The sequence below is a fragment of the Rutilus rutilus genome, assembly GCF_951802725.1.
Source record: "Rutilus rutilus genome assembly, chromosome: 1".
Taxonomy (NCBI): domain Eukaryota; kingdom Metazoa; phylum Chordata; class Actinopteri; order Cypriniformes; family Leuciscidae; genus Rutilus; species Rutilus rutilus.
Window position 1 is genome coordinate 69,847,701 of NC_140209.1, and position 26,229 is coordinate 69,873,929.

At 36.8% G+C, this 26,229-nt stretch overlaps 1 protein-coding gene across 2 annotated transcripts in view; it reads left to right on the forward strand.

Annotated features, from left to right (window-relative positions):
• The window catches only part of cyth3b (cytohesin 3b), a 48,563-nt gene that overhangs the window by 20,113 nt on the left and 2,221 nt on the right, over positions 1-26,229 (forward strand). The window contains exons 2-13 of one of the 2 annotated variants that reach the window (XM_084417404.1): positions 4,459-4,541; positions 4,720-4,775; positions 4,879-4,943; positions 7,572-7,638; positions 7,831-7,949; positions 8,243-8,323; positions 9,844-9,956; positions 12,297-12,445; positions 12,891-13,002; positions 22,317-22,393; positions 22,503-22,574; positions 22,663-22,817. In XM_084417404.1, the coding sequence (XP_084273530.1) occupies positions 4,906-4,943; positions 7,572-7,638; positions 7,831-7,949; positions 8,243-8,323; positions 9,844-9,956; positions 12,297-12,445; positions 12,891-13,002; positions 22,317-22,393; positions 22,503-22,574; positions 22,663-22,817 (983 nt within the window). In that variant the 5' untranslated portion in view covers positions 4,459-4,541; positions 4,720-4,775; positions 4,879-4,905. The remainder of the gene's footprint in view (positions 1-4,458; positions 4,542-4,719; positions 4,776-4,878; positions 4,944-7,571; positions 7,639-7,830; positions 7,950-8,242; positions 8,324-9,843; positions 9,957-12,296; positions 12,446-12,890; positions 13,003-22,316; positions 22,394-22,502; positions 22,575-22,662; positions 22,818-26,229) is intronic. The other variant, XM_084417403.1, reaches the window with a different exon arrangement.

Here is a 26,229-nt window from a genome sequence, read left to right on the forward strand (position 1 = left end):
TATATAAATGAAGGTGACCTGACTTGACAGGGAGATCGACTCGATTACGTCATTCGCAGTGCTTCACGGGAGTGGGCGGAGCTTGTTTCGACTCTCTGATTGGTGGAATTTTCTGTACAGCATCATGGGTAACGTAGCTTTTCAACAAGAATTCCACTGTTAATTATATGCCAAAATAATGCGGGAAGACGGCTTAAGCAGAAGCAAAACAATCGATTAACAACCTCGTAGCTCACAGTAGGGCTGTCTTTAAAGGATCATGAGTTATCATTCAAAATCAAGTTTTTGTTGCACTCTCTAGTTGCTAGGGTAGTGCTAGGTGGTTGTTAGGGTGTCTGGTTACAGCGTTCCGTAGCACAAACAGTGAAGGTCAAGTTTCATTTAATACTTAGTGTTAAGAGTTTGTTCAAGTCACTACGCCTAAATATGAGCAGTGGTTACAGTGCAGTGAGGCTGGCCTTAGTAAACACCACTAATAAGTGCAGGTCGTAGTGATTCTCTTGCTGAGTTATGTCTGGTTGAACTGTAGGGTTGGGAATCGAAAATTAATTACTTGAGGTCAGATACTTGTTATAAAATGACAATTTCAATTCCTCTTATCGATTCCTTTGTGAGCATTTCAACATGATTTTAACCATTCAAGCGCGAGACGACTCGTTTTCAGGCGTGTGTATCAGTATATTGGATCTGTGCAGCTCTTAAAGTGACAGTAGTCTAATATTCCATATAACACTAATCAAACAACAAAAGACAGAGAGAAAAGTCACTCGTTCTTGACTGAATAACTTTTGTAACTATATTTGTAATGTATATTTCATTTATAAAGTGCTGTTATTTTACATTTGATTGCAGTTTCTGATCCTGAATACCTGAAAATCTTAAAACACAGTTTATTTCAATCGTATCTTTGTTCAGTTGTATCTTTTTGTTGTGATTTCTATTTTTATTTGTTCTTTTTTAATTACTGAGTGTTTACCTGTCTTTAATAACGCTTGACTTGTATATTAGTTAGGCTAGTTGTTCTTCGATGCTATTTTTAAACCACAGGCAAACGCTCCTTGAGTAAGTGTTCTTCAGCCTTTTTGCTCATGATATTCAGCTACAATTAAATGTTTTGCAATAAGACTTAAAATAAATGTGAATGATATCTACGTTTTTTTTTTTATTAACCCTGATTGGAATCGAAATTAGGAATTGATCAAATTCAAACTGTTATTGAACTGACCTTCATGTGATGGGATTTAAGCTCACACGCTTCACACACCAGTCACAATGAAAAAAGCAATTTTTTTGGCACACAAGTTTCTTTTCCCCTCCCTTGTACTTCATGTTTAATGCATCAGAGCCTCAGTGATGATATCAAATGACCTTCCTGCGTGTGCACTCACTATCACACAGTGAGCGTTTGACATCGAGCCCAAAAGCCCAACTATCCAAGACATTCGCCTCTTTATTCGTCCGTGGGAATTCTCTCAGATGATGCAGGATTTCTGTGCTGTGGACGTAGGTTTGCCTGTGGGGAATCGCTCCATAAATGCCTCTTTATGCACTGTGTCAAAGAGAGCCCAGAAACCATTGTGTGCAGCCAAGGACGTGGTTATAGTGTCATCATTTCTGTCTTTATGGAAAAAAACATTCATTGTTTCCTTGAACCCCTTGTTTTCCGAGTTCCCAGAAGCCGCAGTCACCCCTCTATAGACGTCCCAGGCCGTCAGAAAGCTATAGGAACTAATGCTCACTAGCGTTTTTTCTTCTTTTTTTTTGGCCTAAAAGGGGTTTTACAGTTGACAACAGAGTAGGAAGTGAAAATGGGAGATGAAATTGAAAGCAGCTTATAGTGGAGGGATGCAGATGGGATTTCTCTTCCCAAGCAATGGATCTGGCAGAGAGAGAGAGAGAGAGAGAGAGAGAGAGAGAGAGAGAGAGAGAGAGCGGAGGAGAGCTGAAATCTGCAAATACAGGAGTGACCTACTTCTTCTGGATGCTGGATCAATCTCAGACATCTTCACGCAGAACCTGAGTCTTTCACACAATCTTCGTTTTTGACCAAATTATGTCCTTTCAGTTTAGTTGAGACTGTGCTATTTTAGTTCATTTTACGATGTGAATCGATGGGAATGTCTTTGCATTGTCCTCTAATAAAATGTAGGAAATCTACTGTTATGTGTGCGAGATGTTCTCCTTGTTAAACATGGATTGGAATGGCCACATAATTTTGTTAGTTGACAGTCACAGTGTTTATAAAACATTAGGAGAAAAGTATTCGGATGACCTACTATGCATGCACACTTTACAAAACATATTGGGAATAAACAGTTGTTCTCAGATTGTGAGCTAATGTTGGTCACTTTACATGTCTGATTGTCTATATGGCGATTTTTATGCACACTTTGGGAGATTGCATATAAATGTATATGGAAACATCAAGATGCGCATTAAAGGGATACTCCACTTTTTTGGGAAATAGGCTCATTTTACAACTCCCCCAGAGTTAAACAGTTGAGTTTTACCGTTTTCGAATACATTCAGCTGATCTCCGGGTCTGGCGGTTCCACTTTTAGCATAGCTTAGCATAGATCATTGAATCGGACAGGACCATTAGCATCTCTCTCAAACAAATGACCAAAGAGTTTTGATATTTTTCCTATTTAAAACTTGACTCTTCTGTAGTTACATCGTGTACTAAGACCGACGGAAAATGTAAAGTTGCGATTTTCCAGGCTGATATGGCTAGGAACTATACTCTCATTCCTGCGTAATAATCAAGAAACTTTGCTGCCGTACCATGAGTGCAACAGGCGTAATGATATGACGCAGCGCCTGAAAATAGGTCTAATAGGTTAGACAAACTTAGTCCCGGTCACGTTGGAAGTTACCGAGCTGGGGACTATTTTCAGGCGCTGCGTCATATCATTACGCCTGTTGCACTCATGGTACGGCAGCAAAGTTTCTTGATTATTACGCAGGATAGTTCCTAGCCATATCAGCCTATAATCGCAACTTTACATTTTCCGTCGGTCTTAGTACACGATGTAACTACAGAAGAGTCAAGTTTTAAATAGGAAAAATATCAAAACTCTTTGGTCATTTTTTTGAGAGAGATGCTAATGGTCCTGTCCGATTCAATGATCTATGCTAAGCTATGCTAAAAGTGGTACCACCAGACCCGGAGATCGGCTGAATGGATTCAAAAACGGTAAAACTCAACTGTTTAACTCTGGGGGAGGTGTAAAATGAGCCTATTTCCAAAAAAAGTGGAGTATCCCTTTAACTCTAAGAATGGCCATTAAAAAATGTGTATGTGCGCAATTTGAGGCAGATCAATGTTTAATCCGATATGAAGACATGCACATGAACTATGATGGAAACACACAGTCATCAACATTCAGCATCCAAAACTTAACATTTCTAACAATCAAATTCATTTTTAAACTAACTAAACTAATTACTAAACAAACACTGACACAAGACAGCAAATAAAATGGTTAAAAAAAGCCAAAAAGCAGTAAGACAAAGCAATTTCTTAATATATTCATGCTGCAATGCACTCTGGGAGCACACCGTTACTCAGAAATATAAAGTTAGTAAAACTCAGACTCTTAAGTTATGAAAACTTTAATATATTGATAACTTTACGAGGCAATAAGTTTGCAAGATTTTTTTTCAAGTAAAGTTAACGAATGCTTTATAGCTGAATTGAATTAATTTCATCATTTATGAACTTTAGACGGTTATTAAACTGATCTGAATCAACACTGAACTGACTTCAGATGAATAATGACACTTTATTGTTGTTGAGAATTAGAATTTGTCTCATATTTGATTATAAAACTTGCATGGATTCATTATTTTACTGTGAATCTGTATTGTATAAAGTAGGGATGCACCGATATGAACATTTTGGCCGATACCGATAACCGATAATTCTTCGATTTGAAAGCCGATAACCGATATATTGGCCGATAAATCTAAATCCAAATTTTTATGTAATTTTTGAGAGCCTGATTACAAAAACAAAACTCTCACCACTAAAATCCATGTCCCAATCACACTGAACCATATTTTCCTTTTTCCGAAGTGATTTCCATCATATTTCAAGCAATTCAAAACCATCACGTTGCATCTAAAGTGTCTCAGCTGAAGGAAATAATACATTATTTATCGGCTTTAATATATCGGCCTAATGTTCTTATCAGGTCGATAACGATAACATTAAAAATGAACAAATATCGTCCGATACCGATATGGTGGCCGATATATCGCGCATCCCTAGTATAAAGCACTATGTAAGCAAAGATGACTTGACTTTATGGCACAAACACTTCTCAGTAATCCACACGGAGTCTGGAGACTTGAGTTTGAAAGCTGAGGGAAGCGTTTGACCCACAGTATTGCTGATTTGAACATTGAGGATGCTCATATATAAACATGCTTTCCCATGTCTGTGTTTGGTTACAGTACCAGAAGACCTGTCCTTAGAGGAGCGAGACGAGCTGTCCAACATACGGCGCAGGAAAAAAGAACTGCTTGATGATATTGAGGTGAGAATGCAGTCGCAAATAAAGTTGTAGAAACTGTTGAATAGCTGAAGTTGTGTGTATATTATGTATTTATTGCTTCGCATAATTCCTCTGTAGTGAACTGCTGTTGCATTCTGAACATATTTTTCCTAATTGAATGCAACATAAAAAGTACCTTGTTTCTCTGTTGGTTAAACAGCTTTAGAACATTGCAATAGGCATTTTTCATCTGAAGCATCTTACATTGTGTCCAAGGTACGCATTTCACATTTCCGGGGGAATCAACGCCATGATCTTTGGCTCTAGTGTTTGAATATCATGTTGAGTCTTCTGTTTGATATGAACCTCTGTTTTCCAGCGCTTGAAGTTTGAGATCGCTGAAGTGATGACAGAAATCGAGCAGCTCACGTGTGTGGGCGAGAGGTGAGTTATGAGAGATGGGAAATGTTTCCTTTTCATTGCAGCTCAACTGAAGCTCATGCAGATTTGCACCTGTCTGTCTTTTGTCTGAATGTCCTCACTCATCTGTCGTCCTCTAAACATTCATGAGCGCTCTATTCAGACCGTGTCGTCTGGTTGACAGGTCACCTGCAGGAGACGTGTGCTGTACACGCTTGTGTCTTTTATTGAGCTTTAAACAGGAATATAGATTGACTCAGTGCGAGGAAATGGATGTTGAATATCTAAAATTCAATAACTTAAAGTGTTAGTTTAGTTTTTAGTTAAATCATATGATAAGGAATCCATTTTTTTTCTTTTTTTTCTGAGATTAAAATGATGAAAGCGTAATGTAACAGAACTCAAAACGTCCTTTCCGTGTCCAAAAATACCGTTTATTGAGAATAAGTCGGACTAATTTTCAGGTACATTCAAACACGTCCATGTTTATGTCACTGAGACTTATTGGGTGTTGAGAAACTTAGATACTATAGGAAGGTGTAGCCTTTATTCCTAAACACCAAAATATTCACTAAAATAACACAAACAAATAAAATAAAGTTCTTTGTGGCTACTATTTTCTCTTTTGAAAAAAAGGTAAATATATTCCCAAAAATACTTTTCTACAGATCTGTCATGGTGCAAAAAAAGGGAGTGGAGTAAAATATCTTAATTACAGTGGTTTTAGTTTATTTACAAAAAGCGAATGCTTAGAAAGCCAATCCAGAAGAGAAGAATCAACACAAACAGAAAGTGAGGAGAACTCAAGGTACGTTTATTTAACGATGATGTACTAAAAACAGAAACTTTTTTCCTTGCATTGTTCACGTACAGACGTCAGCATTGTTAAAACGATCCCCGTTCACACGAATCCATGAAAACGACTAAACATGCTGTATTATTCATGCCAGGCCAGTAGTTGGCGCTGTCACTTTGTAAAGAAACACTACGTGCCTATAGACTTAACAAGTAATACACATGTGCATGAAGTCACCGTTTTCACAAATTCATGTTTTTGAAGTTAACACATATCGGCATTGTTTTCAAAAACTTGCATTTTGAAAGTTTAAATTTTCAGGCCCCTAAAACGCTGTTGTTGCGTGTAAATGAACGGTCAAATTGCATTAACATTTGTCTGTTTCTGTTGAAAATGGTGTCGTGTAAACAGCCCCTAAACAGGAGAAAACAAAACTGAACAAGAAACAGGTGCACAAAGCAACCAGTAACCATGGCAACAAACAAGGGCATAATCAGTAACCTAGGAAACAGAAAAGAGGCGGTAAAATGGGGGACAAAAGACAGCATGAACAGAATACTAGAAAACAATGAAATACAAACTAAAAGTCCATAAACAGAACATGATCAGGGTTACGTTTATTTAACGATGATGTACTAAAAACAGAAACTTTTTTCCTTGCATTGTTCACGTACAGACGTCAGCGTTGTTAAAACGATCCCCGTTCACACGAATCCATGAAAACGACTAAACATGCTGTATTATTCATGCCAGGCCAGTAGTTGGCGCTGTCACTTTGTAAAGAAACACTACGTGCCTATAGACTTAACAAGTAATACACATGTGCATGAAGTCACCGTTTTCACAAATTCATGTTTTTGAAGTTAACACATATCGGCATTGTTTTCAAAAACTTGCATTTTGAAAGTTTAAATTTTCAGGCCCCTAAAACGCTGTTGTTGTGTGTAAATGAACGGTCAAATTGCATTAACATTTGTCTGTTTCTGTTGAAAATGGTGTCGTGTAAACAGCCCCTAAACAGGAGAAAACAAAACTGAACAAGAAACAGGTGCACAAAGCAACCAGTAACCATGGCAACAAACAAGGGCATAATCAGTAACCTAGGAAAATGGGGAACAAAAGGCAGCATGAACAGAATACTAGGAAACAATGAAATACAAACTAAAAGTCCATAAACAGAACATGTTCGTTCTTAAGACAAAACTATTATATAGACACAACTAGACTAATTCAAATTCTTGATAAGACTCTTCTTATAAAAATGATCATAAATAATTCATAAATCAAAAATAAATAAATAAAAAGTAGAGTTGTTCTTGCTGGCCTTCGGTAAGAACCATCATACGAACAGATAACATCAAAGCCTGTGATTTCCTTCAGAAAATATCTGAGAAATCCCTTAGAATTTCTCTAGAATTGCACTTTATATTCTTTCAAACTAATTCCTTAACTTCTTTCTTACAGTGATTTTTGTGAATCCACCCTTAGAACAAAAGAGAGTAGAAATGGTAGCTGGTAAACTGATGTTGTGTAGCACCAGATCCAACGTTACATACGATGCAGTTTGTTTTTAACAACATCAATGACGCATTGGCTGGTCCAGCCTGAAAAATACGCTTTTTTAATGCTATTTGATCATAAGAAACAGCATTTATGGGACAGTTGTTGTCAGTGAAACGACTTGCCTCGAAGGGACTTTGATAAGGCTCTTAAATCTACAGGACTTGTGCCTGTAAATCAGGATCTGTTTGATAGTTGGCACATTGTATCCGCAGGCCAATCACACAAGAGGTTCTTTGTCCGCCTTCAGTCTTATTAGGGGATCTTTGTTAAGACATATTTACTTCCATTTGCAGCAAAACAACACAGAGAAACAAACAAATTGCAATGGGAAGAAAGAAATTCAACATGGATCCCAAAAAAGTAAGTTATTGTATTGTCAGATATTATATATTTCCATTCGTTCCTAAATGTTTTAATACTTTTTAAAGCCTTTTCTTTATGGTAGGCTATTACTGAGCGATCAACATTGTGACATTTTCCCTGACATTTGGACATTTTCCACATACTTTTCCTGGCATTTATATATCCTTTTTTAAATCGTCTTTCTCGCAGGGGATCCAGTTTCTTCTGGAGAACGACCTCCTGCAGCAGACGCCTGAAGACATCGCTCAGTTCCTCTATAAAGGAGAAGGCTTGAACAAAACCGTCATTGGGGATTACCTGGGCGAACGGTAAACCTTACCCTGTCTCTTACCCTGCTTTATTCAGTCTATGTCCGTGAGAAGTGGGCCTGATTCATCACAAAAAACCTCCAGAAATTGATTGTCTGGGAGTAAAACAGTAGCAGTTAAACTCCTCTGACCACCGCTTGGGATGAGACTTGTCAAAACAACAGGATTTCATGAAGCATAGCTATAGATACAACAGTGGAAGGCTGCTGAACATCACAAATGATGACAAACAATTGACCTCTCTTTGCAGAAAGTAACCGTTTCTTCTGTGTGTGGCTGTTGTTTTCTCGTAGGGATGATTTCAACATCAAAGTGCTCCAGGCTTTTGTCGAGCTCCATGAGTTTGCCGACCTCAACCTCGTTCAGGCTCTGAGGTGGGAAAAGCTTCTCTGCAAGAATGCCTCGTTTCTAGACTATTTGGCTTAGAATTATTCCAATAATATCATTATGAAGTGGTTTCTATTTTGCTCAAAAATTCCCCTTTTTTATAGTATGAAGGTAAATTACGTTAAACTTGTCAAACTTGATCATTAATATTTGTTTGTTTTTTGCAGTGTGAAATTATTTGGCAAATTAAGTTGGCAAAACTCAATAAGTTTGAAAGAATCTGTTACACAATTTTGTTTTAAGTTAAGAAATTCAAACTAAGCAGAACTGCCAGATTTCTATTTTGTACTATATTTGAGTAAACTAATTCGTACATTTAACATAAAATTATCATGTAATCTCAACTCAAATATCTTAGTAGTGTAAATTTGGCTAGCTTTAACTAGCTAATTCAGTAAATGCTAACTTGCTAATTGGTAACACAATGCTTTGATAGCATTTGAATAGCAATTGGTACGACAGTATGAAACAACATACATGTTCTCAAACCAATTAATTCTGATTCAGAACAAAATTACAAAAACGTTACACTTAATTTTAGCATTTACTCTCCCGTTCAAGTGTCATGGCAAAGCATGCTGGGAAAAAGAAATTCCAGCCCAGTTTTAGTAAAATTTAAGTTAAATTAAATGAAACAAGTTCATAAAACTCAAAACGTTGAAACAATCTAGATTACTTAAAATGTGTCAGTTATGTGAACTCAAAAGAAAAAGAAAGTTCTAAATACTCATAAAAGTTAAGTTAAGAAATGCAAACTAAGCAGAACTGGCAGATTTCTATTTTGTACTTAAAATATTTGAGTAAACTAATTCATACATTTAACATTAAATTATCATGTAATCTCAACTCAAATATCTTAGTAGTGTAAATTTGGCTAGCTTTAACTAGCTAATTCAGTAAATGCTAACTTGCTAATTGGTAACACAATGCTTTGATAGCATTTGAATAGCAATTGGTACGACAGTATGAAACAACATACATGTTCTCAAACCAATTAATTCTGATTCAGAACAAAATTACAAAAACGTTACACTTAATTTTAGCATTTACTCTCCCGTTCAAGTGTCATCATGGCAAAGCATGCTGGGAAACTGAAATTCCAGCCCAGTTTTAGTCAAATTTAAGTTAAATTAAAAGAAGCAAGTTCATAAAACTCAAAACGGTGAAACAATCTAGATTACTTAAAATGTGTCAGTTATGTGAACTCATAAAAGTTAAGTTAAGAAATTCAAACTAAGCAGAACTGGCAGATTTCTATTTTGTACTTAAAATATTTGAGTAAACTAATTCATCAATTTAACATTAAATGATCATGTAATCTCAACTCAAATATTTTAGTAGTGTAAAGTTGGCTATAGCTTTAACTAGCTAATTCAGTAAATGCACATAAAAGTTTGATTTGATTGAACTAATTTGTTTAATTTAAGTTTACCCTACTCAAACCAAGGGTGTACTGGACTTGTTGACTCGTGACTGATTTTCTGAGGGATTTGCTGTCTCCACACAGGCAGTTCCTCTGGAGCTTCAGACTTCCCGGCGAGGCACAGAAGATTGACCGAATGATGGAGGCGTTTGCGTCCCGGTACTGCCAGTGCAACCCGGGAGTCTTTCAGTCCACAGGTCAGACATGAGCGAAACAGCCATACTATATATAGTATATATAGTATGTCCATACTAATGCAAACCTTGCTTCTGTCCCGCTCCGTTTCAGAGAGATGTTGGTCAAAGAAACATCAGTTTAGGCCCAAAACACACCCAGTCGAAATGCATCTTGCAAGATAGCTTTTGTGCATCCTTGTTGCATTCTCAGCGTTGCTGCAAGCTAATTAGCATAACGTTTTCTCTTTCAGGGGCGCGTTTCCCAAAAGCATCGTCATTACCAACATAGTTAAACTATTTGGCGTTTTTCGCGAAACCATAGATCCAACAAACATTTGCAAACAGCGTTGCAAACATTGCGTGGCTGTGATAAGATGCATACACTATAAAAAATAATGTGTTGATTCAACAAAACAAACCAAAAAAATTAAGGCAACAGTTTGCATCAGTGTTTTGAGTCATGACATCTTTGAGTGAATTTACGTTCAACCAACAAGCTACATTGAGTAAGAGGAACTTAATAATTTTTTACATTTTTAAGTTGATCACTCAAAAATATTAAGTTGCTCCGACTACCAGAGCCCTGGAACCAATTAATCTCATCTATTTCATGAGCTATCATAGCACATGCTAACATAACTTATTTTTAACATGTATTTTTAATGAACAAGTAAGCTATTACATTAGCACAGTCATTGCTTATAGATAAATGTAGTGTTTACCCTCATGTATCTACTCTACTCTTACAGAAACTCTTTTAAATGTCAAGCATAACAGCATTAAACACTAACAGGTCTTTTCCTTTATTAAAAATAAATTCAACATTTATTCTCCTTATCCAGTCCTATGCAAAGCATGCTGGGAACTAGAAATCCATTGCCTAATTTCCGAAGTTATCGAGACAATTTCATTAAGTTACTACAACCTATTTTTTTAAAAAAAGCAAATTAACGCAGAAATTTGAGTTTAAATTACAGACGATATTAAGTTGATGTAATGATCAACATTATTATGTCAACAGAACTTTACAAAATAATGTTTGCAACTTAAAAGGTTTAATTACAACAATAAATGTGAATTTTTTAACTTGCATTTATTTAAGTTGTGGTAACAGGTCGCCTGAATTACTGTTTAGATACATAGTTTCTTGTTAAAACGACATGTAGACTTAAATAGATCAAGCTCTCAGGCACAATAAACAAGCTAACATGCAGTACAATATATAGCTTTCACCCTATTTAAATTTATTCTATATATTTTAGCGTTTTTGATGAATGCGCATGTGCATAAATGCATCAGAGAAGTATGAAGGAACCTACAATTAATCAAACATCAAATAAAGCAAAACAAAAACAGTGAAGTAGTCCTCAGTTCGTTACAGGAGCATGCTAACGTGATGAATGGCTTTCTGTTGTTTATGCAAACCAACTATAATAATATTACATTAATTGTGATCTCGAATCGATTCAATAGCTCAAGTTATTACTCCACCACCTGCATGTGATGTCGGGGTTTGGCTTTGGTTAGTTTACTTGTAATTATGCATAATTTACTGTTATTACTATAGTAAGTTCATGTAGTAACGTGTAACTTCGTCACCTTAAAATAAGTTGTTACTGAACATTTCTTTGATTGTTTATGGTAATGAAACGAGTTGAGAGCTCATGTCACGGTGTGTTTAGAGAGTTCACAGTAAGAAAACAGCTCAGTCTGGCAGAGAAAAATGGGCCTTTTTCTATTTGAAAGGTTTATTTATGCCAATTTTTTTCCGTGACGAGCCCTTAAATCAAAACAAAGCTTCCATATGTGGATATAAATTATACTAGCTGTTAAAAGTTTGTAATAATGTTTTTTAATAATGAATAGTGCTCACTAAAGCTGCATTTATTTGGTCAGAAATACAGTAAAAACAGTGAAATATTATTACAATTTAAAAAAAAGCTGTTTTCTATGTGAATATATAGGATTTTCAGCATCATTACTCCAGTCTACAGTGTCACGTGATCCTTCAGAAATCATTATAATATGATGATATGATGCTCAAGAAACATTCATTATTATCACGGTTTCCACATGAATATTTAGCGAATTGATAATAATCAGAAATGTTTCTTGAACATTATAATGATTTCTGAAGCATCATGTGACACTGAAGTATATTAGCATATAAACAGTTCTTTTTAAATTGTGATTATATTTCACAATATTATTTACACATTATTATTAGCCTATTCATTTTAATAGTAGACCACAAATATTATTGCTGTTCACAGAGTCACTTACATCTCTTTCAATGCCAGTTATTGTGCATTGACTTATTTGGTGTGTGGTTATTGAATTATTAGTGTGTTTATGTTGCAGACACATGTTATGTCCTGTCCTTCGCCATCATCATGCTGAACACCAGCCTTCACAACCCCAACGTCAGGGACAAACCGGCCGTAGAGCGCTTCATCTCCATGAACAGAGGCATTAATGAAGGAGGAGACCTGCCAGAGGACCTGCTCAGGGTAATCATGCTGACCAGCATTTGTGCTTAAAAAAGTATATAATGTTAATTTCTTTCTGAAAATGAGCGATGGTTTGTCTAGATAAGACTCTTATTCCTCGGCTGGGATCGTGTCGAGACTTTGAAGCTGCACTGAAACTCACATTTGGACCCCATTGAAGTCACTATATGGAATGTTTTCCTCAAAAACCTTAATTATTCAATTATCAGGAAATTTTCATTCTGAAGGGAACTAGTCCTTAAACCAGTTCAGTCGAGTTAGCTAACACTAACAGCAACACTAACTATATTTACTCTCCTGTCTCATTTGGGTCAGTTTCCATATGAATGACTTTAAATCTCATGATTAATGCAGTAGCAGCCATAGGACTGTTTTAAATATTTTACAGAGGTATGCGTGTAAATGTGCTGAATCTGCATACATTAACAGACTAATGTCTCTGCAGAACCTGTACGAGAGCATCAAGAGCGAACCCTTCAAAATCCCAGAGGATGACGGCAACGACCTCACACACACATTCTTCAACCCGGACCGAGAAGGCTGGCTCCTGAAGTTAGGTCAGAACCAGACTCTCTTATACTCTTTTTCTTACTCTTACTCTTACTCTTATACTATTACTCTTACTCTTACTCTTACTCTTACTCTTATACTCTCACTCTTATTCTTATACTCTTACTTGTATACTCTCATACTCTTACTCTTATTCTTATTCTTATTCTTACTCTTATACTCTTACTCTTACTCTTACTCTTACTCTTATTCTTACTCTTATACTCTTACTCTTAGTCTTATACTCTCACTCTTACTGTCATACTCTTACTCTCTTACTCATACTCTTATACTCTTACTCTCATACTCTTACTCTTATACTCTTACTCTCATACTCTTACTCTTACTCTTACTCTTACTCTTACTCTTACTCTTACTCTCATACTCTTATACTCTTATACTCTTATACTCTTACTCTTATACTCTTACTCTCATACTCTTACTCTTATACTCTTACTCGTATACTCTTACTCTCATACTCTTATACTCTTATACTCTTATACTCTTATACTCTTACTCTCATACTCTTACTCTTATACTTTTACTCTTATACTCATACTCTTATACTCTTACTCTTACTCTCACTCTTATACTCTTACTCTTAGTCTTATACTCTTACTCTTAGTCTTACTCTCATACTCTTATACTCTTACTCTTATACTCTTACTCTCACTCTTATACTCTTACTCTTAGTCTTATACTCTTACTCTTACTCTTACTCTCATACTCTTATACTCTTATACTCTTACTCTTATACTCTTACTCTTATACTCTTACTCTCATACTCATACTCATACTCTTACTCTTATACTCTTACTCTTACTCTCATACTCTTACTCTTACTCTCATACTCTTATACTCTTATACTCTTATACTCTTACTCTTAAACTCTTACTCTCATACTCTTACTCTTATACTCTTACTCTCATACTCTTACTCTTATACTCTTATACTCTTATACTCTTACTCTTAAACTCTTACTCTCATACTCTTACTCTCATACTCTTACTCTTATACTCTTATACTCTTACTCTTATACTCTTACTCTCATACTCTTACTCTTATACTCTTATACTCTTACTCTTAAACTCTTACTCTCATACTCTTATACTCTTATACTCTTACTCTTAAACTCTTACTCTCATACTCTTACTCTCATACTCTTACTCTTATACTCTTACTCTCATACTCTTACTCTTATACTCTTACTCTTAAACTCTTACTCTCATACTCTTACTCTCATACTCTTACTCTTATACTCTTACTCTCATACTCTTACTCTCATACTCTTACTCTTATACTCTTACTCTTAAACTCTTACTCTCATACGCTTACTCTCATACTCTTATACTCTTATACTCTTATACTCTTACTCTTATACTCTTACTCTTATACTCTTACTCTCATACTCTTACTCTTACTCTTATACTCTTACTCTTATACTCTTACTCTCATACTCTTACTCTTATACTCTTATACTCTTATACTCTTATACTCTTACTCTTTAACTCTTACTCTCATACTCTTACTCTCATACTCTTACTCTTATACTCTTACTCTCATACTCTTACTTGTATACTCTTACTCTTATACTCTTACTCTTATACTCTTACTCTCATACTATTACTCTCATACTCTTACTCTTATACTCTTACTCTCATACTCTCACTCTTATACTCTTACTCTTATACTCTTACTCTCATACTCTTACTCTCATACTCTTACTCTCATACTCTTACTCTCATACTCTTACTCTCATACTCTTACTCTCATACTCTTACTCTTATACTCTTACTCTCATACTCTTACTCTCATACTCTTACTCTTATACTCTTATACTCTTACTCTTATACTCTTACTCTTACTCTTATACTCTTACTCTTACTCTTATACTCTTACTCTTACTCTTATACTCTTACTCTTATACTCTTACTCTCATACTCTTACTCTTACTCTTATACTCTTACTCTCATACTCTTACTCTTATACTCTTATACTCTTACTCTTATACTCTTACTCTTTCTTTCCTTCAGCAGACGTGTCTCGTCTCTTAGGGACAAATAGAGTCACTATAGTGAAAAATGTCAGATGAAGCTGGATGCTGTGCATGAAGTCTGTTACTAGTCAATTTACTTTTTAAATGTCAGCTCTCACAGACTTTAATTTGTAAATTGTGAGGCTCTTGGTGGATCTGAAGAATTAAGGAAAAAGTGTGTTACCGCCTGACAAATACCCTGCGTCTCAATGTCCACACTATCCATCCTTAACAGCCTGTGAGATTAGCATAAGTGTGTCCCAAAGCAGAGTATGTTGAAAAGAGGATGCCAGAAGTCTCCAGATGGTCTACTATTCCCGGTGGATTTTCGAAGTGTGGATCCGTGCTCATTTTAACAGCTAATATTACCCACAATCCATTGCGCTTTGGAGGAGGAACTACAAACACGAGTAAAAAAAGTGTTGAAAACTACAAAACATGGCGGCTATGCGCGGTTTAGATAAAGGTTTGAGTGACTAATCAAAGTTTAACCTGAAATAAACCTGAGTACATTTTTTAGGGCGTAGTATAAGCAGGCGAAGTGAGACGCAGCAATAGAGTCACTATAGTGAAAAGTGTGCAAGTGTCAGATGAAGCTGGATGCTGTTCATGTACATGAAATCTGTAACAAGTCAATTTACTTTTTAAACGTCAGCTCTCACAGACTGTATATTCTGAGGCTCTTGGCGGATCTGCAGAATTAAGGAAAAAGTGTGTTACGCCTGATTGTAACTTTAAGCAAGCAACATGTAAACTACTGAAACACTGTTTACGAGCCATTTCACTCGGTAATCTGATGTAAAGAGAATCTGGCCAGCTCTAATCTGATTGGATGACATTAAGCTTTCTTCAGTCTGCCTGGGTTCAGAGTTGTGTTTATACAGTAAGAGTGTTTCTGAGGGGGAAAAAGAATTACTGTATTTTGCCATTTTTGCCAGGTTATACTTGCGTCAGATCTTTAAAAGATTTGAAAAGAGTTTAGAGGTTTGATAAAAGATCGTTTGAGAGTGTGATTTTGCAATGGCACCAAAGTCTGTTCACTCGGCGGCCATCTTTGCAGCTGTTTCGGGCATACAAGACCAAGTCCTGTCTATTTGAATGGGGGAATCCTGACATCTCAAAAACTGCTTGCCGAACTCATAATTAAATGCAATCAGCAACAAAATCTGTCCCGTAAATGTAGTTTTTTATGCTATTTATGCTTTTTATACTTATTTTTCAGGCTAGACGAGTCAATGCGCGTGTGCAGTCATAAGAGCGAGTCTCAGGTTTCTATGGGAACGGTGTTTCTCACTTTAGAAGGCGGGACTTATTTCCGCTATATTGCGCGTTGCAGTTTCTCCAATTCATAAGTAATAGGAGTGAACCGTCTTTCTATATCTATATTCTTTGGTTATATTTATACTTATAAATAGTGGCAGATACTATTTGCGCCTCAAGTGTTGTTTTACATTAAACAGTATGCAATAATAACACAGTGTAAATGAATATATTTATTACAGCTATTAAATGGATGCCGCCTTATTGGGACCATAAAGCCCTCCCCTATACCAACCCCTAATCCTAAACACTTTATTATTAAACGCACGATTAAAGTTAAACACTTTTTAAATATTTTCTTCATTTTTATTGAAAATAAATGCCTTTCCGATCTGATATGAGATGGCGAAAGGATGTAGAGTTATGTCTGTACTTTTGAACAGACAGAAGGACTACAGGCGTTCTGCTATTTGTCTGTAAAACTCTTTGCAGACACGCTGCATCATTATATTAAAAACTATAATCTATTTCAGATAAACAAACTAGGTCTCTTGACCTCTCATTCAGATGGTCTCTTCCTGTCTTCTAAGTGTGTAGTTATTGAATAAGCTGCGGTGTGAACCAGACTTTATGCCGATAGTCAGATGTCTGGCTTTGCATGGGAGCAAAATCCCGGAAGTGCCGGATCTGATCCACAAATGAAGCCCTGCAGGGATGTCTATACAGAGTCTGCTGTGTTTCATATGTATGCGTCTTTTTTATTTGTTTGTCACGGGTCAAGTGATGCTTCTTTGTGTCTTTCTAGTGTCCCGTCTCCCATCTCCTAACATTATCTGTGTGTTAGCATGTGTTGATGTTGAGCGTTCCTTCTTGTTTCCCTGACACCCTTTGACCCTTGCCCTCCACTGCAAAAAATGCTTTTCTTACTCAGTATTTTTGTCTTGTTTCCAGTCCAAAAATCTAAAAATTCTTAAATCAAGATGCATTTACTAAAGTAGTAAAAGGCCATACCATATTATGTCTCGTTTTAAAAAAAGATCATTTTTCTTACCCCCATTGGCAGATAATTTTTGCTTTTTTTAAGTAACAACTCACTTAATTTTGATTTATTTCCCCAGAAAACAAGACATAATATCTTATGGCCTTTTATTACTTTAGTAAATGCATCTTGATTTAAGAATTTTTTTAAAAAATTGGACTGGAAACAAGACGAAAATACTAAGGAAGAAAAGCATTTTTTGCAGTTCATTTTCTATCCTGTGACTGTCTGGCGTTCTCTACAGGAGGCATGCAACAAAACCAGGACAGATCTATCCCATCGTTCCCTCTTTTCATCTCTTCTAACCTTCATTTGAACCTCTCCGGACTGTCGCTCAAGGGCCTTCCCACTTCCGGTCTGTAGGCTTATTGTTAGGCTACGTCTGGGGTCAGAGGTCAGTTTACTATCCCGAAGGCAGTTCGACTTAAAAACAAGTGCATACACTTACGCATTTGGCAGACGCTTTTATCCAAAGCGACTTACATTGCATTTCAAGGTACACATTTACATTCTTATCAGTTCTTGGTTTCCAGGGAATCAAACCCATTACCTTGGTGTTGCAAGTGCCAACGCTCTACTGTTTGAGCTACAGGAAAGATGTTACATAGATACATAGATTAAGAAATAATAATAAAATAAGTAGATCACTAACCCAAAATAGCTGTGAGTATTAATTCAACTGTTACTCTGTTAAATCTGTTAACTCTTTCCCCGCCATTGACGGAAATCACAGTGTTTTCACACTGTATGTGGCGTGGCGCTATGACATCTTCTGAAAGAGTAAATCACCTCCTAATCCAAACACAGGCGAAGAAGAAGCAGAAACAAGCGGATGCATGTGTAAAATAACGATTATCAACATTAAAACCAGTTTAGTGCACATGGTTGGATTTGTCGAATTGGCTCTGGACGCACAAATTCCTTGTTTTCTATGTAATGTCCCGGTAGACCTATATACTTTCTAATAATAACAGTACACATTTATACCCACACAATCTTTATGTGTTTCCCTCAGCTGAAAGCTTTTTCCACTCAATAATTATGCTTTTTCTCACTAAAACTATCCCTGTTGGATCTGTGGGAATGTACACTGGAAAATAGACAGGACTCCAGAAATGAAAGGACTAAAATCAGATTAAACAAACGAACACTTATTTAAGAACAAGTATTTATTTATTTGTTAGTGTGTTTGTTTGTTCAAGTTCATTTTATTTAAAAAAAGTTTACTGATGAACTTCCAATAAATCTTATTTTCTCATGTTCAAAGTGTCATGGCCAAAATCACTGAATACATTAGTGTTCACTGAACAAATTGATTTTTTTTTTTTTTACCATGACAAAGTTGAGGCCAGTTTAAGCATAACCATAATTTTGAATCATGTGGTTACCCTGAAGCTAAATTTAGATTGAGAAGTGAGAAGAAGACCGTTGTCACTGTCATGTGACCAAAGATAGCCTGTGATAATAAAATCACCATAAATTCAGCATGATCATCTCGGTGTGTTTGCTGCTAAACCTACATCTACTGACTAGCCAATAAAAATGCCAAATGAAGTGGCGTATTGATCAACGCGACATGGCGCTTAAACTTAAAACTTCTTACCTCAAACTCCATTTGCAGAATTTCCATGACCGCATCCATATTCTCCTCTTTTATTTTCAGCGCACATAAAAAACACAATTGCCAAAGTGCGATTGATCTTGCTCTATTTGTTCACCACTAGCACATGCTGACGACGCTTTATTCTTCTATTCTAACTTGCCTCGTAGCCACGATTAAATACGTGTCATCATCGTACAGTCTACATACACGAGTTTATTAGATCCATGTGTGATTTGTAATGATCTTATAGGACTGCTGAAATCAGGCATAAGGCTGGATTTACTGATGACTCGTTTCAGGCTTTTTTCCTTTTGGAAGTCAATAACTCCATTTATCAGTACTTTTATCTCTGAAACTTAAACAGCTTTACACACTACAAAAAGACCTAGGGCCCTATTTTAAGGAACTAAGCACATCGTCTAAAGCGCACGGCGCAAATGCACTTATGGCGTGTCCGAATCCACTTTTGCTAGTTTAATGATGGGAAAAATGGTCGGCGCTCCCGGTGCATGGTCTAAAAGGGTCGTCCCTATTCTCTTATTGAGTAATGGGTGTGTTTTGTCTCTATTCTCTTAATGAGTAATGGGTGTGTTTTGTCTCTATTCTCTTAATGAGTAATGGGTGTGTTTTGGGCGTAACGTGCAATAAACCAATCAGAGTCTCATCGCCCATTCCCTTTAAAAGCCAGTTGCGCTCGTCCATGGCGGATTCGCTGTTTACATGGAGGAATTTCAAGCGGAGAAAATTAACGCTTCTCTAGCGAGGAAACGGATCTGCTTGTGCGTAAGCTTAAAGCTTTGTGTGTGTGTGTGTGTGTGTGTGTGTGTGTGTGTGTGTGTGTGTGTGTGTGTGAGAAGTTAAAGCGAGACCATCTATGGGACAAAGTGTAGAGCGTTGTGGACCCACCTATAGGCTCACATTACTAACACGCTCTTTAAATAACAAAAAAAATACTGCGCCATTGACTTTAGAGCAGGATTCAGTTGGTCAATGTCTCAGTCTATTTTAGTTCCTCAAAATATCAACGGTCCAACAATGCACCCGAACACACACCTGGTTCTCAGACCAGCAGCCCATGGGCGCACAGATGGGCGCAAATGCATTTGCTATTTAAACAACGTGACGCAGGACGTGAAAATGAAAATTGTGTCGGGCTGAAACTAGCAAAACACACTTGCGTCGCGCCGGGTGTGTGATAGGGCCCAATATTTGTTGGTTTTATGTAAAGAATTTTATGGTTTTATGTAAAGAATTCACAAATATTGTATTAGCAATTATATCCCCATACCTGGAAATCTCACTGTAATCAATAACTACATGCACTGTCCAAATGACCCTGTTCTGTGGCCTGTGTCATTATCCCTCAACCATACTGATCTCTCTGACGACCCTCATTTCCCATCATGTGTGTGTCCTTCTTTCATCAGTGCATTGACTGTGTCTCTCGCTGCCATCTTTTGTGACTGAGGAGATGAACATCAGAGTCGTGAAAGTAGATCATGGGAATAGAATTGCGAGTAGGGAACTGCAGAAAGCACAGCTTTAATCTCTCCCGATGCCGATGTGCGTTCAGCATCTGTGGGACGGTGTTGGAGTCGGGAGAGGGGGTGGAGAAGCCTACAGCGCTGTGCTCGATACACCACGTTATTACAGCCAAAAACAGCACACAATACAGCAGGGGAACGACTGCAAATGAGTCAGAGGCTTTAATGTATATGAGTGTCTGGGGGTGTGTGAGAGAGACCATTTTCTACAGCATTATAGTGGCGTCTGTACGTTTGCCACGAGATATTTCATTTAATTTGATCGCAGAATGCAATCTCTTGTAAGGTGTATCTTTTTTTTTGTGAGGAATAACCCAAATAAGGGTAGCACTGTGATCCAAGCTCTCGTTCGGTCTCAAATAGAAATAACTTCTCTCAGCGCTGCAACATTGCTCCCGGACATTTCTGTGATTTGCTTTCTATGGTCAGGAGTTGAAATCGAGTTGTGTGCACTGCTTCTTGTGATAAAGAAGCACACTTTAAAAAGAGTACTTATTACGGGGATAATATAGAGTGAAATGAATGTAATGTTTTTTGGACTCTTCTGCAAATGAATAAAAATATATTATAGGTTAAATTTATATTAAATGCAAATAGTTGTATCATTCTTTTTTTATGAACTGTTCAACTTGGCATATAAAGCAAGGCAGTGTTGCGCCTTCAGCCTATTTTCTCGCATTAAAGAGGACATGAGGACACTAAAGTAGATCTACTCTTCTAACAAAATGTCTTTTTTTATGAACCGTTGAATTTAAGAGTGCTTTTTTTGAACCACTTAAGTGGGACTTAAAGTCCCCCTGTGGTGAAAATCCAGCTTTTAATGTTGTTTATGTGTCTATGTGGTGTTTTTAATACGCTTTAAGACAAACCATGTGTAAATTCATAAGTCGACACCATTGCTGAGTGTTTTCTCCTTAAAACGGCAGTGAACCAAAGACAGTCTCAAAAACACGCTTTGAAATCGCTGGTGTTTCTGACGTCACAAACTACCTTGTAACCAATCAGATCAACGTGTGATCGTCAACCAGTGGATCTCTGAGCTGAGTGAGTGAGTGGAGGCGGGGCTCATTTGCATATTCATAGAACCGCGCGTACTAAAAGAGGCAAGGGTGTCGAGTTACATTCAAGATATTTTAAGGCATGAAGAATTTTATTTCAAGGAAAAAACATTTAAATATTATATGTAATTTCGGTGATCAAGGAGTTTTAAGGGATACAATTATGGACTACAGGGGGACTTTATAAGTACATCTTTTTTGCAATTTAGTGCGTTTAAGATATATTTACTTTCAATACAATATTGAATAAACATATGTTAGTCAACACATCAAAATAAGTCTACTTTAAAACATGACAAAAAAGACTATTAAAAGTATGATTCAAAATGCACTTGAACAGAAAACTTTCAATTGGACATTACAAAGTACAATTTACTTAATTTACTTAAATCCACATGTACCAGATGTGGGCCGGATCTGGGCCGACTCTACGTTTCTGTGTGGGATGCCACTATAATGAAGACCACATGGGCTGAGGCTGGTATTTAGGACAGGGCCTCAGTCTCAGACTCTTCAGGAACTCAAGCAATCGATGTTTACAGAGAGTTGTCTCTGCACATTAAAATAGAAAAGAGAAGATATTATAACATCGGGGGAAAAAAAACGTACACTGTGATTGTGGAGAACTAATGGAGAACTTGAACCAGATCATTTGCATATAAATTAGAATATACTGTTGCTGATATTCCTGAAATGAGAAACAGGAGCTGTTTGTGAGTGTTGCATTGGCTCTAGCTCAGAAACTGGGTCACTGGCATTGATGGTCCTCCTTTTTCTTTGCAGGTGGACGAGTAAAAACTTGGAAAAGGAGATGGTTTATTCTGACCGACAACTGCTTGTACTATTTTGAGTACACAACAGTAAGTAGATTTGTTTTCAGCATAATTTCAGGACTTGAGCTACAGCATGTCCTGTCTGAGGGATTATTCTTGTCCCAGATGCATTTTGATGGGTTTCTCCTGACTTTAGGACAAGGAACCACGTGGAATTATCCCTCTGGAGAACCTCAGCATCAGAGAGGTGGAGGAACCCAGGAAACCTGTGAGTGCCCATTAGAAACGTGAACGTTAGAGCCGTACGGGATCGTGAAAACCTCATGCCTAATAGTATGTTGTGTCTCCTCGTGTAGAACTGCTTTGAGCTGTACAATCCCAACCATAAAGGGCAGGTGATCAAGGCGTGTAAGACGGAGGCCGATGGGAGGGTGGTGGAGGGAAACCACGTCGTCTACAGGATATCAGCTCCCACACCAGAGGAGAAGGAGGAATGGATCAAATCCATTAAGTAGGATTTCCCATTGAACATATTGTTAAATAGTCTTGTTCAGTGATTTAATAACGTGTGTTGAAGAAACGCAGCATACAGTGATAAAACTAACTTTAGCTGGACAATAATTTTATTCTAGAGCTGCTGTAAAGCCAAAACAATCTCTGTTACTTTAATGTCCTATTGTCACTGTAAAGCTGCTTTGAAACAATCTATAATGTGACTTGACTTTACCTGTGCTTGTTCTTGTTGTTGGCAATGTGGCAGCTCATTAGGTTTTGTTTTAGAGTTAAAGTAACTAACAGGCCAAGCTCATTAGAAAAACAAGCCTCTGCTTAATATTACGTTGATTCTTGCACGTTTCGTTACACTTTCATAGTGAAACGTCCAGTGAGTGGTGCTAAAAGGTTAACGCTCTTGAAAATAATGTGGCACCTACAGCAGTGGTTCTCAACCCTCAACAGTTCACATTTTGTATGTCTGCATAATCAAACAGACCTGACTCAAGTCATCAGCTCATTAGTAGAGACTCCAAGACCTGAAATACGTGTGTCAGATAAAGGACCAGGGTTTAGAGCCACTTTTGTTTTATAAAAACAAATGTTTTGTCGCCATTATGGTGATCAGTGTTTGCTTTAGTTGGTCAGTTTGACACTTTTTACGTGAGTTTGAGGTCTTTGTAACAGTGTTTACCAAAACACATCATTTGTTTCAAAGGAAGCCAGAAAGAAAGATGATCAGGTGATATATTTTCCAGCATCATAAAATAGAATAATTCACTAATCTTATTCCTGACCAAAAGTGGATATTTGTTATTAACAGATTACATTCGCCAATGATAATTTATTGCAACAGATCAAACATTCTGAATCGTGATTTTTTTTTATACATTACATATACATTCAGTGTTACTTACACACTCTGTAGAGTGGGACCAAATGTACTCTGAGCAGAGTTCATTTAACTCTGGGGATTTTGCTGTGTAGTATTGTATAAGGATGATGAATCCTTATTAATCCATAATCTTACCCATTTAATGGTAATTTGTATGAGATATATAGGTAAGGGTTTGGAGTTTTGCAAAAATGTCTGTAGAAGTACATTTTCCCAATGAGCACATGTTGGTAACAACTAATGGTGTAAAAATGCACTCGTTTTCTTGATGTATTGATGAAAACATCCTGCCGATTCATATGCATCAATCTTCAAATTTGTGCATGTTAGCCAATAATCAATTTACAATTGGGCTCTATTGGCCTTTACTGCTTTTACTCTCATTGAAACATTTTCCAAAAACTTTAGAGGCTTAATCTCCGGACCGCTTCAGTACAGTGATTAGCTCACGGTCATATTACACTCCAAAAGTCAAATGTAAAAAATGGGACTATATACAGACCCTTTCCAAAAAATTTGAATATCATGGAAAAGTTTATTTATTTCCATAATTCCATTCAAAACGTTAAACTTCCATAGATTATAGATTCAGGGCCCACAACTTAAACGATTTCAAGTATTGTTTATTTGTACATAATTTGGGCTTCCAGCTCATAAAACCCACGAAAACAGGATTTAAAAAAATGTGAATATTACATGAAATCACACAGTAATTACACAGTGATACCATGGTCATTGAACCAGGTTTTGGTTATTTTGGCAGTGTGGGCAGGTGCAAATCCTGCTGGAAAATGAAGGAAGCATGAAGTGCTCTGGAAATGTCCTGGTAGACGGCTGCGTTGACTCTGGATTTAATAAAGCACAGTGGACCAAAGTCCTCTTTTCTGATGAGACCAAGGTCCCAGAGTCTGGAGGAAGAATGGAGAGGCACACAATCCAAGATGCATGAAGTCCAGTGTGAAGTTTCCACAGTCTGTGTTGGTCATCGGCTGGTGTTGGTCCACTGTGCTGTCCACTCAACGCAGCCGTCTACCAGGACATGTCCAGAGCACTTCATGCTTCCTTCAGCAGACAAGCTTTATGGAGATGCTGACTTCATTTTCCAGCAGGATTTGCACCTGCCCACACTGCCAAAATAACCCAAACCTGGTTCACTGACCATGGTATCACTGTGTAATTACTGTGTGATTTCATGTAATATTCACATTTTTTGAAATCCTGTTTTCGTGGGTTTTATGAGCTGGAAGCCCAAATTATGTACAAATAAACAACTAAATTCTTGAAATCGTTTAAGTTGTGGGCCCTGAATCTATAATCTAGGGAAGTTTAACGGTTTGAATGTAATTATGGAAATAAATAAACTTTTCCATGATATTCAAATTTTTTGGAAAGGGTCTGTATATATATATATATAATACTATATTTATGCATAAAGAAAATAATGTCTATTTTTAAGACCATTATTATTATTATTATTTGCTTTTGGGATTATTTTTATTATAATTAAACCTATCTCCCATAAAATTTTCATTAACAAAATGTGTGCAAATACACAATCTCATCACCAAATTCTTTTTTTTTGGCCATTATTCCTAATGGTGATTTTAATTAAGCCAAGTTTATTTAAATACAAATTAGAAATAGATTCTCATTACTGCAATACAATGTAATTTTTCAAATTTTTTTCGTTGTTTTACTGTATTTTACTGTAATGAAAATGGGATTATTTAATTATTTATTTATTTATTGTTGCATTACAGTAATGAGAATGGGGGGATTACTTAATTTTCATGAAAATAATCTCACAATGCAAAGAATCCCAATGTTTCCCAGCCATGTTACTGTCTTTCTAGCTTTCGGGACAGATCTTGTTAACTGTGGTTTGGTCCAGATTGGGACAGCAGTGCCCACATGAAACAATACTATAGTATATTATAGTACTTTTAAGAATAGATTTTACTATAATATACCACAATCATGTGGGTATGGTTCAAAAACACTATAGTATTTACTAGAGTAATTTTACCATAATATACTATGGTATTTTTTTTCACATGGGTGGATTTTAACAGCACTAGTCACGATGGTGTTTAGTCTCATCCTCGACCCTGTGTTTTCATGGGCGATCTTCAGTGGAGATTAGTCAGAGCTTAACCAGAGCCATCCCCACACACACACACACACACACACACACACAAACCATCAACTCCGAGGACCAGCAGACCTGTTGCGGTCCTCGTGTCTCCGCTAATCCAGGCGCCTCGTCTCTCAGAAACGTGCTGGAGGATGAGAGGCTTTATCACAAGCACTTTTTGCATAGTCGGCACAGTTATGACCCGCTATCCTTATCTGCTTATCTGTAATCATGCTTTATACGCTCGGGATATTGGACCATTCAGTCACGCTTTGGAAACAAAAACAAGTTCTTCTCAGAGGTTTTAACTCATTCAGTGGAAATAAGTTGAAGCGGATGGTTTTGTCTGTGACAGAATTTAGAATTTAGAACTCTCTGTTCATTCTAACATATTCTTAAGAT